Below are 22,340 nucleotides of genomic sequence, written 5' to 3' on the forward strand. Positions count from 1 at the left end.
CATATCCCATTATAACATCAATAACAAGTTAGCAATTTATAGTTTTGAGGGTTGTTTTTTTTTGGCCTTGACTTGAGATACAGTATTTAACTCAGTCACTGCCATTGACGGCTATAGGTGTCAAAAAATCATTTTAACTATTTCTATTAGTTTTTTTTAAAAAATCCACTTTTGCTAACAAGAGTATGAAAAACTATATTTTTTTTATTGGAAATTTAGAACAGATATAAAATTTGTGATTAATTGTTAGTTAACTAGTGAAGTCATGTGATTAATTACAATTTAAAATAAAATAAAATAAAATAATTAATAATAATCGCCTGACGGGCCTAATTAAAAAAAAAAGTATTAAAAATAAGGGCCGTTTAATCGTGATTAATCGCATGTTAATTTTATATCTGTTATTAATGTACGATAAAAAAAATGGTTTTCATAAAAAATGAAATTAAATGAAAAATTGTTTAAAAAAAATAGAAATAGTTTACATGAATTTTGGACGTTTATAGTAGTCAATGGCAGAGAATGAGTTAATATTGGATGGATTGTAGGATTTGTTGTGTAGGCAACAAGAGGCTCTTCAAATGAGTAGTTTTACTTTATTTATCTTCAAGCAGTTGATGTCTTTTTACAGTTATATGACAGTTAGGAGTTCAACGATGTGAGCGCTACCTTTGCAAAAGTGAAACCACAGCTAATGAATTCTTGCCCGCCTCTCCCCAAAGACGACTTAGCAGCAGCTGCTCTGAAAGCACTCTGTGGGGAAAAACATCAGCTTTTGAGGTAGGGGAGAGCTGGGCCTCCCATAAGTGCTTTTCTCCAATTCGCTCCCACGCGTCGTCTCTCTGGAAATAGCTTTGTTCATCTCACATGTTCTCATTTGTATTGATGAAGAGCTAGTTGACTGCCTGGCTTTCTATTTAAAAAAAGAAAAGAAAAGCCAATTAGTCTATGTGGGCTGTCTGACATTGAGTTGCTACCCCCTGTTGGTGAGAATTTGAACCGCTTTGGGATGGCCATGAAGCAAAATAAGGTTACCAAAATACTGGATGAATGCAGTTTAGAATTTTTGCAGTTAAATAGCCACTGTGCTGCCTGTCAAGTTGAACATTTTGTTTTAATCTGGAAAAAAAAGGAAAAAAAGAATTGCATAAAACCTAGCACGCTGTAAACACCCACCATACATACACGCCATATATTAAATATACTGACCAGACAGCAGCACAAGGGAATAAAACGAGGGCATAAATGTCAATGTATTTACAATTGTGTTCTTTGCAAATCATATCCACTAGATTCAATTTAACATACAAAGAAAATGTGATTGAGTAATTCATCTCCATCTTCATTTGTCAAAACTGTAAGGATAAGGTTATCTGCTGCTTAAGCACTATAGGCTATGTTGAATATTAAGATGACCTTCTGACATGCCGTACACGCTTGCAGTTGAGAAAAAACTTTTTGTATTATTCAGTTTGTTATTGGACAGTTGTGTCCTTGTATAAAGTGTACAATATGTTCTCTGCACATTTATTGGGAGAGGCTCCAGCTCCCTTGTGACCCTTAACAGGATAAGAAAATGGCTGAAGCATTTGATTAGTTAGTGATGAATTTCAGGGCCAACAAGGCACTATCAGAAGCCCTGAATTCCAAAATGTGTTCCGTGAAATTGTAAACATTTATTATGTATAACAGACTGTCTATTATTGTTACTTCATAGTATTTCTCTTGGCTGCACTGCTTTCAGAATGTGTACATGGATGTTAGATTTTCGGCCAATCAGGAGTCAGCTTTTACGTGTCGCTATGTTGATCTAATCTGCCCAGCGCCTTCAGAATCAGTAGATAAGCAATAGCACCGTTTCATTAACCAATCAGATTTCAAATCTATCCTCACCAGACCAGCCATTGCTGATGTCAGCTTTTTCCTATCCTTTGATTGGTTGGTTAGAACTAAACTTGTCACAGCCAACTTCAGCTAGCAAAACACATCTATAGCAATCTACACACACACACACACACACTCATAATCGTGCTTTGGCATTCATGAATTATTTGTTTTTGTTTTGTGAAGATATTCTCTATTATTCATTGGAAAACTTGTTTTTGTGCTGAGGCCAATACAATCTTAAGTATTGCTTTTCTGCCATTTTGTGACATCTATAGTGCCAAGCAACCATGTCGAAGTGAGTTTAATTTCATTGCTTCATTTTGTGAGAGAAAAAAAAAAAAGCGCTTTACCATGATCTCGTGTCATCAACCTTTTATGACTAAGGGGGGTTTCACTGTACATTTAATAATCTGAATCCCTGGTGAGCACATTGTATTTTATTTACTTTTATAAATATCAACTGAACTGTTTTGTATAGTACTGATGCTTTTATAATTGTGACATGATAGCCATGACATTAAGAGGTGGATTAAGTCCAAACGCACGGCCCTCCGCTGCACTTCACATGGGTCGGGAAGCTGCATTGAGATTGGCGAAGCCCAGCACTTCCAAGCTGTCGTAGTCATCATAAGTGTCTTGTCCAAACCACATGAAGTCTCCTCCGTCCAGAGGTGCCTCCGCACACTTCCTGTGGTGGTCACGTGGAAAGCGCCGGGCCTTGGTGGTTTCCACGGTGGGTTGGGTTGCAAAGTCGGCCCCGTAGACAGAATTTTTCTCAGTGGCAAGTGGGGTCGCTTGTTGGCACAAGCAGAAATTAGACTTGTGCTGACTGATGTCCTTGGCACATTTTCTACGGCCTGCGCCCTGATGGCATGAAAGAGGAAGTTTGATTATACACTAGTTGGGTAAGAAAAATAACACAATTTGTATCAAAAATGGAAAAAACGATCCACTAATTGGATCAATTGACCCAACTTTCTGTTGTTTTTGTACAAAACAACCTATTTGTTTATAATCAGTGTAAGAAATAACCCAATTATCGGTCAAAAAAGCAACCCACCCCATATGCGTCAATTTGACCCAACGTTTGGGTTATTTTGTACTCCACGTTAGATTTGTGCTGTTTTGTGGGTTACCCAAAAATGTCAAATTGACCCAAAAGGCTGTGGGTCCCTTTTTGACCAGCTGTTTTTAGAGTGTAGACGCTTAAAACTGTCGGGTCAAAAACAACCCAATTTGGGTCAAAAATTGGACCGACCCCCTAGTTTGGGTCAATTGGAAGCTCCCTTTTTGACGTGCAATTGGGTTATTTTTGAACCAACTGTTTTTTCGAGTGTACACTCTAAAAACTGCTGGGTCAAAAACAACCAGATATGGGTCGATTTGACCCAATTTCTGGGTTGTTTTGTACCGAACAACCCATTTTTTGGTAGGTGGGTTAGGTAAATACTCACATCATCAAAGACAATGATATTATCCTGAAAGGATAGCTTGTTGTCATGCTGCGAGCTTGTATACGTCCTGGATTTCTGTCAAAGAGGAAGACATTCAAACACACAAATACAAAATGAGAACACTTCAGGGAACTGCTGAGCTCACACTGAACTAACAAGCCAACAGTGCTCCAGTTCAAGATGTCAGTCATTAGGCCACACCCCTTAAAAGCACACACTTATTACACTAATATGACAAAACCACTGTATTCCTTAACGGTGTCTTTTAATACAATACAGTACTATTTTTCTTAAGAAGACAAAACAATAGACTACCCCCCCCCCCCCCCCCCAACTACCTTGGTTTTGAAGCAATGACTATACATTGAGGCTCAGTAGTTCTTGACACATACCGGCTCCGTTTTCAGCTTGGTAAAGCGTTCAAAGTTATGAGCTTGCGGCAACTGATCATGAATCTGAGTCAGCATCCTGCCGGTGCTTGTCGAACACTCGCGATTCCTCCCCTCGGTGCGTTGTGCATCTGGATGAGGAAACTGAGCAGAGAATTACCACGGGCCACATTAGGTATACAGTACCCGGATGCAGTATATATGTGTGATATTTCTTGCTTGTACGAAATATCAATGATGAGACAAGACGACGTGCTTGCTTTTTATCTGGCTTCCTGCACGTACATGCACGTCACTGATCAGTTACCAACTTGCAGTAGTGTCAGTCTGTCAGACCTTCACCAATAGGGGGCGCTAATACACAGTAAAACATCTGTGAAATGTTGACTGACTACTCTATATGCAAACGTTACGATACGGTCGCTCTAAAGTGTAGATTGTTCACTCAGCCCTAGCAATAAATAATGGTTCACTGTATCTCACATGGATTATTATTATGCAGGATAAAAAGTGAAAGGCAAGGCAAAAAGTGATAACTGTAATAATGGGAGGTGTCTAATTTCTCAGTGCAAGTAACTGTCATTAGGATGAAACTCTTGCAATGTACACTGTAACTGGAAAAAAGGGAAAAAAAACACAAAATTGAGTGTGATCCTATATAGTAATATAGATGATACACTGCAGTACGGTAGTTCTATTGCACGTTAAAACTTGAAATTAAAAGGAGTAAAATAATGAAATGTAAATATCCTAGTATAATAATATAGTTAATTTTGAACAGTGTTTTTTTGTGTTTGTCAAACCATACTATTAAAAAGGCACTTTTGCATTCAGATGGATATGCAGTGAAGTATCATGCGCGTTTACAAAGTCTGACTTGAAAAAAAGAAAAATTGTCTTACCCAATTGCCGTCATTGCTCATTGACGAATAACGCTTGCCGCCTTTTACCATGCTGACACGGTTTGACAAGAGTAGTTTCACTGCAAAATGTACACAGACACACACACACCGGCCATCTTAACAGCTCGTGAAAACACTGGTGACTATGGAAACTGTGCACTCAACAACCAACGTGATATGTGCTTTCAGTTGGTCATGGAATGCGAAAAAAAAAATGAAGGCTATAATTACAAATGAACAGATATTTGACACTATACATAACAGTAACGTTAAATTAGCAAATCAGTGATTTTATTTCCACATTTCTCAAAACATCTTATTTTATCATACACAAACATTGAGCAGTTTATTAGCAAAACGTTTTTAAAAGTTAATTTTCTTTTCTGATACATTTCAATCAAGGGATTAAAAATGTTAAAAGGTTATTTTCTCAGTCATTTTAAACAAGTTAAAAGTGGACACATTACATTACGGTAATGACACAAGCCTGTGCTAAATAAATGACAAATTGCATTATACATTACCTGGAAATTAGGAGTGTGAAAATAACACTGAAAGGACCCTCGCAAAAATGAGACGACTGAGGACATACACACATACATACTATGACATCATCAAATGTGTAATAAGGTGACACAAGGTACTTTGATGAGGTTCGACTTCTTTCTACATCATCGTTGCGGTTCAAATCATAGACTCTAATACCTGTTATCCGACAGGACCTCTTTGATAAACCTTAATCAGGTTCAAACTCTCCACTGCCATTTATTAAGACACAAAATAAATTTTATTGTCACTTTTGAGAGCTGCTCCCGATGCTCTTACTGTCTTTCTTCCCATTCCTGTACAGGTGCCTCCTCAAATGCCTGGCCACACGCTGCCACCTGGAGGAAATCGACCGATGAGTCCGGTAAACGGTCCAGTGTACGACTTTGCACGTACCTCTCCTGCGCGTCGTTGTACTTATTCAGCCTGTCTGCCTCTTCCTTCTTCTCCTCCATCCACCGTCGCAGGAGATGTTCCTTCTCGCTTCGTGCCTGTGACAGTGACTCCTTTAGGCCGCTCTGCTCCACGTGCAGGGTGGCCAGTTCTTTAACCTGCCGCTCGATGGTGTACTCGTGTTGGTAAAAGGTCGTCTTCAGGGCGTTGCTTGCCTTAGCCAGGGTGAGAGCCTCTTGGCGGTGGTGGGACACACTGAATTGGAACGGTAAGAATTGGTGATTCGGCTTACATTTGACATAAATAAGGGCAGAACCATCATAAAAATTACTTAAGGAGTGCCGCAGGGGTCTAGTTCGGGACCATACCTGTTTTTATCTGATTTTGTTAAGGTACCCAAGGAACTTAACATGATTTTTCCATGTCAGAAACGTCAAGCTCTTGGGTCACAACTGTTTTATAAAATTTTGTTATGGCATTAAAAGAACTTAAAAGTTTAGACCCCGTATGCAATGTAGAAAGTCAATATGTTACGTTACAAACAGTACACAGGAAGTTGAAGAAATAGGTTCCATAGAAACAAAAGAAAAAGGGGACTTTTTTTTGCATGCTATCAAACTCAGCAAACAACTTTCCATGAGTAAAGAACCAACAGAAATGACATGTGGACCTGTTCTGGGACCACAAGAATAATGTATCCATCCAATAAGCTTAGATGTTTTTAAACCCTACATGCAAGGTTGGAAGTTGAAAGGTTACAACCCTGTAAAGCAGTGGTCCCCAACCTTTTCTGTACCACGGACCGGTTTAATGTCTGACAATATTTTCACGGCCCAATCTAAAGGTTTAGTTGATAAAGACAAAATAAAATGACAAGAAACAAACTGTGGTATTTTCTCTATAATAATAATGAACGTAAATCTACTGTGTAATCATGTGCAACTTTATTAACGGTGTCCGTAACGTCGCACCAACAACAGAGTTGTCATGTAAGACGGATGTAACAGACAGAATCCGGCCACTTTTCATAATAAAACATAATTTTCTAAAAAAATAAAAATAATGCTATTTTTTTTCTTTCGGTACCAAATGACTCACGGCCCGGTACCAAATGGCCTACCGGCCGCGGCCCGGTGGTTGGGGACCACTGCTATAAAGGGCAAGTTGCACACCATGAAACTCAACAGCTTCCTTGGTGGAGGTCATTCTTACCGTGACTGCCAGTGCTGCAGCTCAGCATCTTTTAGATACAGGACAGTGGTCAAGTCGGAGACGGTCTGAGACAGCTGAGGAGACACAAAACACAAGAAAAGACTATGAAGGTGTGCCAGAAGTTCAAAGTTCAATCTCTGTTCTTACCTTTTCAGCAAGATGCTCACTTTCTCTGAGGCCGAGTTGAAGTAATCTGACATTCTCCCCAACTTTTACACCATCTTCTGAGCTGTACTAAGTCGAGTGTGACATTTTATTTGTCAAGTGTCAACAAATTGTGTAAATAACAATGACAAAATAACAGTTGAGTTTTCTAACCTTGTTGACTGGATATCTTCTAAAAACTGCTGGCGAATTTCAAAGCGTTCTTCCAATTGAGACACTAAAACATGGGATCAAGTCAAGTCAAGGCTAGTAGAGGGATAGAATGTTTAAAATATTAAAAAATAATAATAATTAGGACCCTTACAACTTGTATACACGCCCTCGTATGGAAGTTTCTCTGTTTGGTCTCGGAGTTGCAGTTGAGCACGCACATGACTCTTCCAGCTGGCCATGTTTAGTTCACAAAAATGTCGTATTTTTCCTTTTCTGACTCACCAAATTGAGTTTTGTTTTCCTAATCCTCCACGTCCCGATTAATATGTGGTGGTCCAACACAACAACTGATTGTTAAACCGCTGGCGTCAGCTGATGAATGCTCCGCCTACAGCTGGCACGGTGGTCTCCTCCTTTATCAGATCAACAGCTGACTGAAATAAGAATTTAATGATTAAATAAAAAATATAATTCGTTTCTTTAAACGCATGTTTTTGTGAAACCAGAAATTATTCAGATTTTACGCTGGGCAACAACTACATCGAAAAATTCGTGTGGATTTTTGTTGTTGGTTTTTTAAAAGTTTTTAAGTTTTTTTTTTTTTAGCAGTCCATTATATAATTTAATGACACATACAATCTACTTGGGCCTTTAATATATATATATATATATTATATCTACATGAGTCAAACAGGACATGAAACGTAATAAAAACTTTAGCAATATAATTTAATATGGTACAAAATATGAAATTGCATATTTAAAAAAGATTAAATTAAAATCTGTTACACAAAATTACCAATTTAACACCAGTTCTTGCCAGAGGTAGGGAGAATTTTCCCAACCTTTCAAGAACGGTGGCCAACTAAGTGCTTCCGGGTTCACGTTCTCGAGTTTGACAATTGTATTTATATTTAGCGCAATATAAAATGAAACTTTATCACGTTTTACTTGAGTTTACTTATTTTAAATTGTTTTATAACATCCCAAAACACCTAATTATTTCGACAAACGAAATAATTTTCGTAGAAAGCGGAAGTCGTCTGTCGTCATGAGACGCGACACCAACCGGTCGCTTAGGGGGAGGAGGAGAACCTCAATGGTTCATAATGTGGCGGCTGCACTTTTCTAACTTTGACAGCATGAAACGAAATAGTTTCCTTCAGCTTTAAACCGAATCCCGTGGTCTTGTTCGCCGCTTTATAACGCGTTCGGTCCCAAGTGGCTGTGGATGAGCTTAGCATGCTAGGCTAAGAGGCATCAACTTGAAGCCTCATCGATGGTTAAACTGCGTTGGCAACTCTATGGAAAAACTTTTGTTTTTGTGACTGTCCACTATGAATTCGTCAGATGGATACAGAGAGCCTGGAGATCATACCCAGGAAGAAAACATCGTCTCCACGGGAGACAACAACAACAAGCATGTAAGTAGAAAGATCTGCTATGTGTTGTAAATCATTTACATATTGTGGACTATAATTCACTGTCAAAAGTCAAACGAAAAATAGTTTCGAACATTACTTGGGTGCGTACGTCGTTAATTACATAATTGCTGTCTCATTAAAACAACATACAGGATCAATGTCAGCTGTGGAGTGGACCTTCGGTAGTAAATATTGAGCAATTTGAGCATATACATTATTTAGAACATCATGTTGCGTTAAGATGATTTTTGCTTTATTTAACACACACACTTGCTTGGCACTTGTGAAGGACTCGGCCATATGCTCGGGAAGCAGCAGCAGTGAAATCAAGAGCTGTGCTGTGGTCAAGTACTGCGCCGCCCCGCCTCCCAGCACGTACGCCCTGCTGCAGGAGAAGACCGACCTCAAGCTGCCCCCTGCCAACTGGCTAAGAGAGAACCCCCAGCTGGGCACTGCTGGCACCACCGTGTTGGGCTCCAGCAGCAAGGGAAAGCCGTTTTCAAGGTAGCAAATGTCATTTGTGGTGGGCTAGAAGTTAGCATGGTTTGATTCGAACCCATAAACGCAGAACGGTGATGTTCTGCCAGTAGAAGTTATTATTAAAGAATTAAACATTTTTGTTCAATTTTTCTTTTGTGTCCAACTATACCAGTGATGTTTAGTGACAGGCAGAGCAGTTAAAAGCCTTTCCACTAGATGGCAGTAGGTGCATAATTAACATGTGTACCCACTTCTTGTGACACTTAAGTTCATTAGTATGCTGTTAGATTTGATCTAACATACCTCTAACGCTTTATTTTGGTCAGTTTTGGAATGGCGTATGACTTTATCGACTGCATCGGGGATGACGTCGACGTCGTATCAGATTCAGAGGTTCGGAGAACAGAGCACTTTTTCATACGCGTCCCTTTCAGCATGTCGTTAATACTAACCATCCTCCCTGACAGAACATCAAGAAGCTGTTGAAAATCCCCTACAGCAAGTCGCACGTCAGCATGGCCGTCCACCGTGTGGGTCGCACCCTCCTTCTGGACGAGCTGGACATACAAGAGCTCTTCATGAGGTCCTCGCAGGTACTGCAATTAGTGACCTAGTCCCATCTATCACTCTTTAACTGGCTTTTCCTCATGTGGTTTGTTTTGATTTAATCACTGTTTGCAAGGGAATTTAATGGCATGAAAGGAAACAGTCTAAAACAAATTAAGTCTATGTTATAGACAGGAGATTGGACGTGGTTAAAGGACTTTTACCAGCGCCTGATGGATCAGAAGTGGCAGAGAAAAAAGAAGAGCAAAGAGCATTGGTATCAGAAAGCAATCTTGTCCAAGTTCCTCTACTACAGGTGAGTTCTTCAAATCCCTCAAAGAATAAAAAAAGAACTATCATGTCATTTAGCAGTTCATCTTATAGTCAAACTTCTGTGTTCCTTGCAGTATTAATGGCGACTGCGCAGCCGAGCCGGTCGCGGAAAACCTGAATGACGACGAGGAATGTGGGGCGCAGGAGTTCGGCTCGTCGTGGCCCACCACCTTCACCAGCTCGGATGCAGAAGAGACAGCGGCTTGTAAACAGGTCATTGATTATTTGATTTTGACATGATCCAATCACATTCCATTGAGTAACCGATGCCTCACGAAGCTCCGTAAAGTGTAAGTCAACCTTAAAGATTTCTTGACAATAATACACGTGATCTCACTAGTCTAAACATGACATTGTGATTAATATTACATTTGTGGAATATGAGTTATGCAGCAAAATCCAGCAGTTTTTATCCATATTAGAAGCCGGCCATTTTGCCACTTGCTGTCGTGTAAAAATGACACCACATTTGCTCAGGTAACAACCAATCACAGCTCAGCTTCAGAAAACAGGTGTTGTGATTTGACGTTGCCTGAGCCCTGAGCAACTGTGATGTCATCTTAAGTCGACAGCAAGTTGCAAAATGGCCGCCCCCTGAGATGGATAAAAAGGGCTGGATTTTGCTGCTTAACTCATATTTCGCTAACGCAAAATTAACCAGAATATTTATTACAATATTTTATCTCTTCTAAAATATTTTTTGGGGTAAGACATTATCTTATTGTAACATAAGACAAAGATAATTCATTCATTCAAAATATTGGACTCTAGTTTTTTTATATACTGGTAGTCTCTTGGATTTTCACCATTTGCAGGTCAGTCTGAAAAGTATCCTCTTCCTTCACCATCTCTCAAAACGAATGCCAACCCGTGACTTTTCAAATGTTTTAGGAACGTGGCCCCATGGACAGCAAATTCGCTTTAGGCCAGGCGACGTCGGCGCCCCAAGAGCAAAACCTCCCGGCGCTCTTTAACGAAGGCGAAAACAGTCAGGTTAGTTCTTTCAGTCTGGGTCGATGTGATTTAACTCGACAGTTAAACGTCTTTTCTACTTTATAGGGTTTAAGGAACGACTTTGTGCGAAACATCATGTGGACCTTTGAGGACATTCATATGTTGGTTGGCTCCAACATGCCCATTTTTGGAGGGGGGCGCTATCCGGCCGTCAGCCTCAAACTCAGGTCGGAATTTTGGATGTGAATGTTGTTCAAAGAATTGAATCTTGGTGCTGAAAAGTGCTTATTGGTCATTGAGTATTTTGACAAAAGTATGTAAAAAAAAAAGAAAAAAGTTTTAAATGATAAAACACACAATATGTGTCCATTGAACATGAACGCATTCACTCCCAGCCATATTCACTGAAGCAACCCTCTTTGCTCCGACTGTTTTACTGGATTTTGACTGATTTTGCAAGGCCTACAGAATATTCTGTTCTATTGCTATAAAAACATGACACCTACCAAATGAAAGATTAGAGTCTCTTCTTTCATCAGGGAAAAAATACATTTGTATCTGTTTCCGTTTTGCAGCAATTAGCATTAAAATATAGCTATGTTTCATCATTATTCACATATCTGTTTGAAACCCCTTATTGTGCGGACATCCCACCGGTGGCAAAAATTCTAAGTGTTATTTAAAAACAAAAAACTATGCTGATATGGTTCAAGAACGGTGTGCACCTTTTTTAGGTGTTTTCAGCAAAATTGCCCTAATGATAAGGGTTTAAAACACTGAGGTAAAGAGCTTTTTTGCAACATAGCCCTGGTTAATCTCTTATACTCTACTGCCACCTGCTGGTCGTTTTTTGTAATAACTACCATTGCGTTAAGCGTTTTCTTCAGTTCAGAGGCTGCATCAAAGTCTTCTGTATGCTCTAGCATTAAAAAACATATAAATACGTTTTTCGGACCATGACAATATTTCAAATATAACTTATTCTTTTTTTTCCTTTTTGGGAGCAAATGAGTTAACCACCAATCTACTTAAGCCAACAATGAGTCTCTTCTCCTTATTACAAGCCGACGTGTAAACAAATTCATGTCGAAACGGTTCCTTAACTACATTTCTGTGTTTTTTTTATTTATTTCCAGGGACAACAATAAACCCATCAACATCCTGACAGGTATCGACTACTGGCTCGACAATCTAATGTGTAACGTCCCCGAACTGGTCATGTGCTTTCACGTGAATGGCATTGTTCAGGTAAATGTCTGAATTTGTGTCCCTTTTGACGGCCTGCCGTTTTTTTTTTTTTTAACATTTCAATCTATTTGTTGCAGAAATACGAGATGATAAAAACAGAGGACATCCCCCATCTGGAGAACTCGACTTTTTCCACCAGGGTGGTGAAAGACATCGCTCAGAACATGCTTTCTTTCCTCAAGTCCAACTGCACCAAAGAGGGTCACACCTACTGGCTTTTCAAAGGTATCAGAAGAGAGAAAGCCTTTTAAAATGCGTGTTGATGTTTTGAACAATCTCCTGCCTCGTATCATTAGCTAGCGGGAGCGACATCGTCAAGCTTTATGACCTTACGACACTGTGCGAGGAGGCCGAAGAGGAGAAGAGCCACAATCCCTTCACGCTCCCCGTTGCTGTGCTGCTGTACAAGTAGGAAAATGTCTTGATTTGTCAAAAAAGAGTGGGGTGTGGGGGGGGGGGGGGTGTGGAAACCTGCCCTAATTACTTTGCTTTGTGCTCCAGAGTGGCATGCAACCTGATGCTCAAGGCCAGAGAAAACAGAAAGCATTACGGCACAATCCGAACTCTGCTTTTAAACTGCGTCAAACTTCTGGATCAGGACAGGCATCCCCAGGTAAGATAGCTTTCTTTCTTTCTTTCTACTCGGACTGAAATACCGGTGAACCCGACTCCAGCACCTGTAGTCACTCACTAGGCCTTAAAGGCACACATCCAACTCACAAATACTACAGTATACACAATAATTACGGTTTATAAAACCAGCCTATTTCTTTACCCTAAACTTTGTGTGTGTTTTTTTTTATTGGGGCGCTTAAATGGATTCATTGTAGCTATTACATTAATTATAATGTAGATAAGTTCCCATTGAAATGAATGGAAATGCCTTTAATCCATCGCAGCCCCCAACAACAACCATTTTAACAATGTGTGTGTTTTTTTTTTTTAATAAATAGGATTCTATAATAGTCTACTGTACTTTATAAAAACATAAAGAACTGACATTAAATTGAAGCATAGAATGAAATAGTTTTTGACACCTTTTGTTTGGACATGTTGCTGCTCCTTTTGGTGTCTTCGCTTTCACCACCGGGGGGCAGTATAACGCAACCCTAAAGACACATGGCAGAGTTTCACAACTGACTCAAGCTGTTGTAATGTTAGTCATTTCTCATACGTTTAACAGTAAACCAACTTGAAGTGGCATTAAACCGCTCGAAGACTTAACAGTTCTTCTCTTCCTCACAAGCACGGTCACAGAACCACAGTATTTCCTTCAAGTCCCCAAATCAATCCCGATCTCACCCACGCAGATCATCGCCTCGGCCCACTACATGCTGTCAGAGCTTTTCCAGCTAGACGAGCCTCAAGAGGACGACGACGACGGAGGCGAGTCTTTCCGGGCCTGCAGCTCCGAGGACAGCTACAGTAATGATGACCGTGAAGAGGAAGACGAGGACCTGGAGGAGGAGGAGGAGGAGAGCGACGACAGCGGCTCGGAGAGTAACACACGCACGCAGGATGATAGTAAAGCCGTGGCTGTCATCCGCTCTGTAGGAGAGCTGTCTGTCCCGGAGAAATACAAATCCACTCAACTGATCCGAGTCAGTCTATTTTTTTATTTATTTTTTGCTTTTTCATTACCTGTTACTTAAATATTTTATATATTATATATTATATTTATATTTTTTTGTCTCTACAGCCTGGTTGTGCTTTCCCTGTCTCACAAGACAAAGAGGAGCGATGCAGGCATGTCCTCAACTATGTATTGAAGGTAAGTCTGCGGAATATTTACAGTTTTGTGAACAAGATCGAATGCCGCCTATTAAGAGTATTGTTAATTCATTACATGAACAAATGAATGTTTTTTTTTTCTTAGCTTTTAAATGCAGTATAATTTTGGGGCCATTTTTCCTGCAGATTTTTAAAAGGTTTTGAATGCGTGAATCTTAAAACAAGGTCTTAATTGGCATTAAAAATGTCTTAAACCAATCTTTGGAAGAAAAAGTTAACACAAGTAGGATTTCATGATTGTAAATTTCAAAGTAAATTAATATTCTTTGAAAACAACAATTACCAAATGACTTGTAATTTATCAAATGATGACAGCGAACAGTGATAGAATTTTTTAAGTTTTTTTTTGGGGGGGGGGGGTCTGGACTAAATGGAACAATAGGAAATTGGTCTTAAATTTAATTTCAAATGGAATAGAAAGTCTCAGGTCTTGGATTTTATTTGCCTTAGGTTGCAGGAACCCTGATATTAAAATACAATTATTTTCTCTAATTATTGTGGGAATGCTGGAACGTTATTGTGATTTTTATTCTCCTCACTTTTTTGCCAAGAAATTTATACCATTCAAATTTCAACTTGCTTCATATATTCACGCCTTCCTGGTTATTTATCGTCTGACCCCGCATTGCATACAGTATTCGCACAATTTAACGTTAAATATCAACGTTTCCCCATTCATTTTTAATTGGACTGACATTTAACTTTTTCCCACTCTCCACGCCCAAAATTCACACAAACGTGCTATTCTTGTATGCTATTTACTTGGAATGGCTGCGCAACACCTCACAGGGGCTGAAGGCAGTAGACGGCAGCATCAAGAAGGAGAGTGACCTCCCGGCCGTGGACCCCAATACGCCCATCCCTCTCAAGTACGAAGACAGAAGTGCTGCCAGAAGCTGCGCCGCGGAGAAAGGCATCTCTCCTCTCCTTGAAAGAGGTCACCATCTTATCTGGCGTTACCGCAATAAAGCTACCAAGATAGTGGAAACTAAACCAAACATGGTCTGTCTCAGTGGGGCCCTCGCAGGTTGACCAAAAGCTTCCCACGCGCTCGGGCATGATTCCCGGCACGTGGCAGCACCAGATGAAGCTGCAGCTCTTCCTCAAGGCCTCCAAGGCGTACCACGTGCTGTCCGACGCCGCCACCAACCTGCTGAAATACGGCCGGGCGTTGCGCTACATCAAGCTGTCTCTGCAAAGCTACGGTAAGATTTGTCACCAAACTCCAGAAAGGAATCGTCATCATTTTACCGTCATTTCTCTTTTCTGTGTTCCGTGCAGATGCCTACTGCTCCATAGGGGGCGCACTACACCCGCACGTGCTGCTTTTCCACAGCCACGGCCTCTCATTATGCGGGGACATCCAGCTGATGTTGGCCCAGAATTCCAACAACAGAGCCGCGTACCAGGAAGAGTACAGCTACCAGACCAAAGAGGACCAAGAGATCTTACACAGCCTGCACCGGGAGAGCAGCTGCCAGGGTTAGCCACTGTCACAATCTTAAAAAATCAACACAAATATCTGAGGATAGGTACCACTAATCGGGAATAGGGCTGTTCGATTATGACGTTTTTTTTTTTTTTTAAATCAAATCTTCTATTTGTATTTTCTTTTTTATAAACAATACCAACGGTGAGATATACAACTACAGCAAAGAACAATTAACACCAAACAGACATTACAACAACTTAACATGTAAACCTCTGACCCTATTCGAACCAAGCCTTTGGACCTTAGAAAAAGAAAAGGGAAAAAAGAAACCTCTACAAAAACAACAGCAGTAGCTTATACCAAAAATGCATACATAAAAAAAAAAATAGAGGAAAAAAAAAACAGTACATACCAGTAAGTAAGTTACTATAGTCATGGCAAACAAATAAAGTAAATCCCTCTACCAAGTATGACTTTTTTTTTTGCTCAGCTGCCTCAGTCCAAAATAATATTTGTTGACGTTTTGAATTATTGATTCAAATAACGGCTAAATAAATATCAAGAAAAGTTAGCCACCGTTCCGTAATACTAAGTGTAACTTCCTGTTAGCATTTGAATGGGATCTTCCCTTCGCTTTTAGCATTAGCGCTAGGCTAGCGATGTTTTAAAAACAAAGCATGTTTTGCATTTAAAAATACAGTATGTATGTATTGTATGTGATTCTTAAAGTTGTTTGTTTAATTTTACAGTTAACTCCAACTTGGGTGTCATTAAATAGCTTCAAGGACGCTCAGGGGGCAACAGAATAACCAGAATAACGTACGCTACACACTTACTTGTTGCTAATGCTACGCAAGCAAATGGTGCATTGAGGGTACTTTCACAGCGTCGGAAATTTCGGTTTTCTTCGATTATAACGTTTTAAGGGGAAAATAATCAATTGGCCGATTTTTGGCAGATGTATGAAGGGCCCTACTCACAATTACAATTGCCCCCTTCAGCGTTCAACATGGCGACCGACCTGGCCATGGACCCCGAGTACCAGCTGTTTGTGAGCAGCAAGTGCTACGAGGCCGCCTACGAGCTGCTCGTCTCGCACGCCATGAAAGAGGAGGCGTCGGATCAGCTGGCTCAAGTGCTCAAGCGGCTGGGGAACATCCGCAACGAGATGGGCGTCTACTACATGAACCAAGCGGCGGCCATGCAGACGGAGCAAGGTGAGAGCATCAGAATGAAAACAACGATGTCGCTGTATCTCATCAGTCGTGCTTACTCCCGCAGTCAAGACCTCGGTGTCCGCTGCTGAGCAGGAGATGTGGAAAAAGAGCTTCGCTTTCTTCGAGAAGGGCATGAAAGACTTTGAGGCCATCGAGGACAGCACCAACAAAGCGCTGCTGTTGTGCAACACGGGCAAGCTGATGAGGATCTGCGCCCAGGCACACTCGGGCGTCTCCGTGGACGACAGCAGAGGGGAATTCTCTCCTGAGGAGGCGCTCTACTACCACAAGGTGACAATAAAGTCCTGCATCGCTCCTTCTCAATGATTTAAAGCAGGATACACACATACCGATATTTAATAACTCATTTTTTTTTAACTCGGCCATTTTCACCGAAGCAACCCCCTTTGCTCCCGGTTGTTTTACTGGATTTTGGCCCACAGAATATTGTGCTCTATTGTTATAAAAACATGGAACCTACCAAAAGAAACTGTCTCTTCTCTTATCAGGAAAAAAAAGTATATTTTTGTTTCCGTTTTGTAGCAATTAGCATTAGAATATAGCCAAGTTTCATCATTACTCATAAAAACTGTTTAAAACAGTGGGGGAAAGTAGCTTGTTGCAACATGGCCATGGTTGATCTCTTATACTCTGCTGCCCCCTGCTGGCCGTTTTTGTAATAAATACCATTGCTACATGCATTCATAAAAGAATGTATGAATACGTCTTAGGGACACTTTAACTCTTTGACTGCCAAAAATGTTAAATAACGTTTAGTAAAATCCTATGGAGGAGTGCCAAAGACGTTAAAAGACGTTTTTTTTTTCAAAACAGGTGAAACTAACCATTTTCTATTGTTGATTACTGAAAAACGGAATAAGGTAGAAACAAACTTTTTTTTCTGATGAAAGATGAGAGTCCAATCTTTCATTTGGTAGTATGTGTGTTTCCATAGTCCAAACACATAATTTTCTGTGGATCTTGAAAGATCAGTCAAAAATGCTTAAATCGGCTGGCACCCACGGCATCCCTTTTCTGAAAACGTCTGGCAGTCAAAGAGTTAAACATTTAAAATATAACGCATTTATACGTTTTTGGGAGCAAATGAGTCAAAATGGCCCGATGGTCGTTATGTGTGTTCCACACTATATACATTTGTCTTTTTTGAAAACTACCAGGCCATCGACTACTACCTGCGTGCGATGAGGTCACTATCCTGCCGTGAGGACCACCAGCCAGTGTGGGACAGTGTGAACTGGGAGCTTTCCACCACATATTTCACACTGGCCACACTTCTGCAGGACTACGCGCCGCTTTCCAGGAAGGCTCCGGAACAGGTATCGTCAATCTCACTTGGCTCGCCAACAATACGGTCTCGCTAATTGATTGATTTCTTTTCCTAGATCGAGCGGGAGGTGACGGAGGCCATGATGAAATCCCTCAAGTACTGCGACCTGCACACCGAGTCTGCCCGCCAGCCGCTGTACCAGTACAGAGCGGCCACCATCCACCACCGCCTGGCCTCCATGTACCACAGCTGCTTCCGCAATCAGGTGGGCAACACTGGCAATGGCTTCCCTCGACCAAATATGGGCGTTATGAACAAAGTACTTTTGTCCATCCAGCCATTTTGTTTTTTGTGTCGACAACTGAGCTGTGGCCCAGCTGATTTTGCGTGAGGGATGGCGTACAACACATTGACAATGTACATCACATTTTTAACATTATTGATACCCTGATCTGTCCATCATTGTTATTTAAAAACAGGACAGTGGCGGTCATTAATAACGCGTTTAAAAAAATGAGTGGCGTTAAGGAAACTTCAAATTAACGCAATAATTTGGACACCCCTAGTTTAAACATTTTCTTGTTTTGTACCCAAAAATAAATGATCAGCCTAATCGTGATTTCAATTATTAACAAAATAATCGTGATTAATATTTTCTTCTTTTCTTCTAAATTTTCAGATCGGGTTCGTTCGTTTTTATTTTTTTTTAGCTTTAAATTTATTTATTTTTTGTTAATTTTTTACCAAAATAATCGTGATGAATATTTTCTTCATAATCGAGCAGCTCTTGTTTTAATAGTTATTTTGTTTTGAGTTTCATTTTTTAAATTTTGTTACCAGTAGTTTAAATAAATTTTCAGATTGGGATTGTTCGTTTTTATTTTTTTTTAGCTTTAAATTTATTTATTTTTTGTTAATTTTTTACCAAAATAATTGTGATTAATATTTTCTTCATAATCGAGCAGCTCTTGTTTTAATAGTTATTTTGTTTTGAGTTTCATTTTTTAAATTTTGTTACCAGTAGTTTAAATTAATTTTCAGATCGGGTTTGTTCGTTTTTTTTTTTTTTCATCTTTAAATTGTTATTTTTTTTAGGTTAATTTGCATTTGTGTAAGTAAACGCTTGCAAATGTGCATTTAGGTGGGGGACGAGCGCTTGAGGAAGCACCACCGCAGCCTGGCGGAACTCCACTACAGCAAGGCCGTGTTTTTGTTCCTCAGCCTGAAAGATGCGCCGTGCGAGCTGCTCCGCGCGTTACTGGAGAGGGTGGCCTTCGCCGAGTTCACCATGGCAGGTACGTTCCCCAGCGCTCTACACTTTTGACACCGCGTCGTGCTCGTTTCAATTCCTTGCTACTTCTTTGGATTTTGTGTCTCACCGCAGCTCAGAACAGCAGCACGGCCAAGCAGAAAAGCCTGACTGCCGCTTTGGAGATCCTGGCCGAGACTCGCTGTGCCTTCCGGATTATTCACAAAGAACTGCTTGAGGAGCAGAAAGAGGTGTGTGGCACACCCACTCCATATTGGAAAAATAGATTTAACATTAAAGAAGCACTGTTTAAAAGCACTCTCAGGCGCCAGATGTCAAATGATCCCGAGTTACATCACACTTCCCGATTCCTTATTTTGAAACCATGTCAACGCATAATTGCCTCATTTTATTATTACACTTACAAAACAAGGGCTTCTGACATGATAACAGAGGCGTCACAATCATGGGCCAAGGGTGCATTTGCATGGTCATGTTTTTGGTCTGGCTGTCACTTGAAAGTGGCTGAGGATCTTCATCCTGCTCGCTTCCAAATAATCAGCAAAGAGAGTGGGGCAGACAAATGTTCAGAAACAGGCACATAACAAAAAAAAAAAAGTCATTTTTGGGGGGAGCTTTGTTTTTGTTCTTTAATTTTCTATTTTTCTGAATATTTTATTCTGTTTTAATGCATATTTTTTCTTTCATAACCCCCCCCAAAAAAAAATAAAAACAGGAGGGAAGGGGGGATTATTCAGGAAAAACAGGAGGAAAAATTACTCAGAAAAACAGGGGGGAAATTATTTTAAAAAAAAGCTGAAAACAAATTACTCTGAAAAACAGAAGACGACGCTTTGTTTTTTGGAGAAATTTTCGTATTAATTTTTTTAGTGACTTGTTGCCGACTCGCTAATGGTGGACACTTATCCGCATGCGATACGCTTCCGTAGAAACTTAACTGTTGGCTTATTAAAATCATGGCAATCAATTGACATCTTTGTATACTTACCTTAACTGAGACAGTAAGTGATATAATTGAAGGTACGAGGTAAGATTTTTTTTTTTTTTTTTAATCTGAAAATCAGATCACCCCCGTTCCCCACACGTTTTTTCTGAATATTATTTCTTCTGTTTTTTGGTGTAATTTTTTTCCTGTTTTTCTGAATATAGTATAATATAAAGTGGAACTAATGATAACCAATGTAAAAAAAAAAAAAGTCACTCAATAGTGCCACCTAGGCATGCAGTACCCTCCATTCATTTAGATGGAAAAGTGGAACTAATGCTATGCGAGTAACTTGGAACGTGAAAGTTCCATTTGGTGCTGCTGTTCCGAGACACTCACCTCGCTTTGCGTCTGTTCAGGGAAGCCACGCAGCTCCTCCGGGATCTTCGGGCTGCCTCGGGTCAGGACTCAACCTGCAGGAAGTCACCAAGCTGACCGCTCTGTTCGAGTCGCGCTTCTCCGACCTGCTCCTGCAGCTCATCAAACTCATGACCAAAACCAAACGCAAACCCAGGTGAGGAAAAACAAACAAAACAAAACAACAACTTTTTCTCACAATTTGTTGATGTGCAGCAAAAAGGACGACGAGCTGCTGCTAAGTTACAAGAAGGTTTACTCCAAGCTGCTGCGCTGCGACAAGAACACGCCCCTGCTCGCACGCGTTGACCTCTACGCCGAACTTCTTCAGCAGCTCACGCCCAACACGGACGGCTACGACGACGACATGCTATCGTGACCACACTTTAGAAAGGTATTATTAAAAACAGACTGAAAAGCTACTTGCACCTTTTTTTTTTTTTTTTATATATATACATTCTCACAATTTTTTTCCGGAATATTCAGATCAAATTCAAATGAGATCAAACACCTTTTGTAAATTTTGCTGATCAGCTTCTTGATAAAGAACAGCAAATTGTGCCAAAGGTTCGAACTTTGAACAGATTGACATGCAAAGTTTAGAAGGTCAAATTCAATTCAATTTAATTCTTTAACTTTTACCCAAAAGCTGAACATGACACATTTTTTGGTGAGTTGTGTATGTTGTACCAAAAATCCGGAGTCATGTAATAGATTTTTTTTTTTTTTTTTTAAAAAACAAGTACAGAGGTGCCTTAAGATACAAGTTGAATTTGTTCTAACCGGAAACATTATCTCAAATCGGTTCCAGCCTCCCACCAAACAAACTACAAAAAAATGTTGCAATGTGTATTGAATAATATACTTGATAACTAACACTATAAAAACAATAATTACATAATTAAATAGATTTGACAGCTTTTGTCAAACTGCATCCAATTAAATACTGCTCCCTCTGGTGTCCCTGCCTTGGCCACCCGGGGGCAGTATAAGACATCCAATAGATATACTGTTCATTTAGGCAATATTATGAATCCCACTTCAGTTCAGGGCAACGCCTCATCAGTACAGCACTAATTTGGATTGTTCTATGCAGAGGATAAAGAGTATATGACAGAGAGTACTGTTATATTGTTTGTGCATATGTGAGATGCTAGTTAGCATTAAGCTAGTGGGGCAGAGAAATCTGTTTTTGGATGACTTGTTCAGTATTAGCAAATTGCTAATTGTAAAGTTTGTTGCGTTGAATCCAGTGCCACTTGTATGTCAAGGCATCACTGTACAGAAACTACATGATTATTTTGTAGGTGTTATTTCCTGTCAAAGCAAGAACCCTTTTGATTTTGAGCGATGTGAGCCATTTTGGGGCATCGGAGTTGTAAGAAGAGCTTTTGCCTAAAACCCCAGCAAGGGTGCGATATTGCGGGCATCCCGCATTCAGATAATTACATGCATGATGTAAACGATACTTTTGGGGAAAATGACACGGGTGCTGTTTTGTACAGAACTTGCTGATGCTCAATCAATAATAACTTATTGGCTTATTTTTTTATATCCAGAGCTTCTGTTGGTGCTGTGTGAAAGTTTTGTTTCTTTCTCAAAACAGTCCAATTGTGTAAAAAAAAAAAAAAAATGTTACTATCGGGCATGTTTGCTGTTTGCCTATAACTGCTCATGATGCATTTAAATATTAAAACAGATGCGGATTTTTAAATGTCAATGATGAGTGATTTTGACTTTGTCCAATAGGAATTGTGAATAAAACTGTCGGTGGGATGAGATTTGTAGTAACTTGCCTTTTCCAGAGGGGGGCAGTGTGGGACAGAATATTCCTCAGACGAGAGAGAGCTCCTCGTCTGTGGGACGTCCGTGTTTTTTTTTTTGTGCTTTCTGGGGACATTTTGGCCGGTCTTC

The 22,340-nt window shown here is 40.0% G+C and overlaps 2 protein-coding genes across 3 annotated transcripts; one reads left to right on the forward strand and one right to left on the reverse strand.

The window, feature by feature from the left end:
• Nucleotides 1-2,309: 2,309 nt before the first annotated feature.
• Nucleotides 2,310-7,963, reverse strand: LOC144061552 (autophagy-related protein 16-1-like). 2 transcript variants are annotated; one of them, XM_077582107.1, is made up of 11 exons: nucleotides 7,901-7,961; nucleotides 7,253-7,535; nucleotides 7,102-7,165; nucleotides 6,931-7,012; nucleotides 6,784-6,857; nucleotides 5,575-5,826; nucleotides 5,458-5,516; nucleotides 4,633-4,712; nucleotides 3,734-3,874; nucleotides 3,342-3,416; nucleotides 2,310-2,751 (listed from the first exon to the last, which is right to left on the reverse strand). In XM_077582107.1, exons 2-11 carry the CDS (start codon nucleotides 7,338-7,340, stop codon nucleotides 2,449-2,451), a joined length of 1,218 nt encoding a protein of 405 aa, XP_077438233.1. In that variant the 5' UTR covers nucleotides 7,341-7,535; nucleotides 7,901-7,961; the 3' UTR covers nucleotides 2,310-2,448. The 2 variants fall into 2 exon arrangements, with proteins under 2 accessions (XP_077438233.1, XP_077438234.1); XM_077582108.1 differs by lacking the exon at nucleotides 3,734-3,874 and having other exon boundaries at nucleotides 7,901-7,963.
• Nucleotides 7,964-8,164: 201 nt separating this feature from the next.
• edrf1 (erythroid differentiation regulatory factor 1) lies at nucleotides 8,165-22,146 on the forward strand. The gene is made up of 25 exons (XM_077582891.1): nucleotides 8,165-8,525; nucleotides 8,815-9,029; nucleotides 9,332-9,398; nucleotides 9,473-9,598; nucleotides 9,743-9,867; nucleotides 9,959-10,097; nucleotides 10,776-10,877; nucleotides 10,944-11,065; nucleotides 11,975-12,086; nucleotides 12,164-12,311; nucleotides 12,383-12,494; nucleotides 12,588-12,699; nucleotides 13,397-13,687; nucleotides 13,786-13,857; nucleotides 14,667-14,814; nucleotides 14,891-15,082; nucleotides 15,159-15,359; nucleotides 16,311-16,526; nucleotides 16,591-16,817; nucleotides 17,705-17,863; nucleotides 17,930-18,079; nucleotides 18,956-19,109; nucleotides 19,199-19,314; nucleotides 20,429-20,583; nucleotides 20,643-22,146. Exons 1-25 carry the CDS (start codon nucleotides 8,439-8,441, stop codon nucleotides 20,803-20,805), a joined length of 3,711 nt encoding a protein of 1,236 aa, XP_077439017.1. The 5' UTR covers nucleotides 8,165-8,438; the 3' UTR covers nucleotides 20,806-22,146.
• The last annotated feature ends 194 nt before the right edge of the window (nucleotides 22,147-22,340 follow it).

This window comes from Vanacampus margaritifer, chromosome 12, assembly GCF_051991255.1.
Source record: "Vanacampus margaritifer isolate UIUO_Vmar chromosome 12, RoL_Vmar_1.0, whole genome shotgun sequence".
Taxonomy (NCBI): Eukaryota; Metazoa; Chordata; class Actinopteri; order Syngnathiformes; family Syngnathidae; genus Vanacampus; species Vanacampus margaritifer.

What these genes read in the sequence shown, in the direction of transcription:
- LOC144061552 (XM_077582107.1), bottom strand. Translation starts at nt 7,340, where the DNA reads ATGGCCAGCTGGAAGAGTCATGTGCGTGCTCAACTGCAACTCCGAGAC. An exon ending in CGAGGGCGTGTATACAAGTT is followed by an intron (nt 7,166 to 7,252) that starts GTAAGGGTCCTA and finishes CCCATGTTTTAG; the next exon opens with TGTCTCAATTGGAAGAACGC. An exon ending in CTGCAGCACTGGCAGTCACG is followed by an intron (nt 5,827 to 6,783) that starts GTAAGAATGACC and finishes GTTCCAATTCAG; the next exon opens with TGTGTCCCACCACCGCCAAG.
- edrf1 (XM_077582891.1), top strand. Translation starts at nt 8,439, where the DNA reads ATGAATTCGTCAGATGGATACAGAGAGCCTGGAGATCATACCCAGGAA. An exon ending in GCCGTCAGCCTCAAACTCAG is followed by an intron (nt 11,066 to 11,974) that starts GTCGGAATTTTG and finishes ATTTATTTCCAG; the next exon opens with GGACAACAATAAACCCATCA. An exon ending in CCAGGAAGGCTCCGGAACAG is followed by an intron (nt 17,864 to 17,929) that starts GTATCGTCAATC and finishes TTCTTTTCCTAG; the next exon opens with ATCGAGCGGGAGGTGACGGA.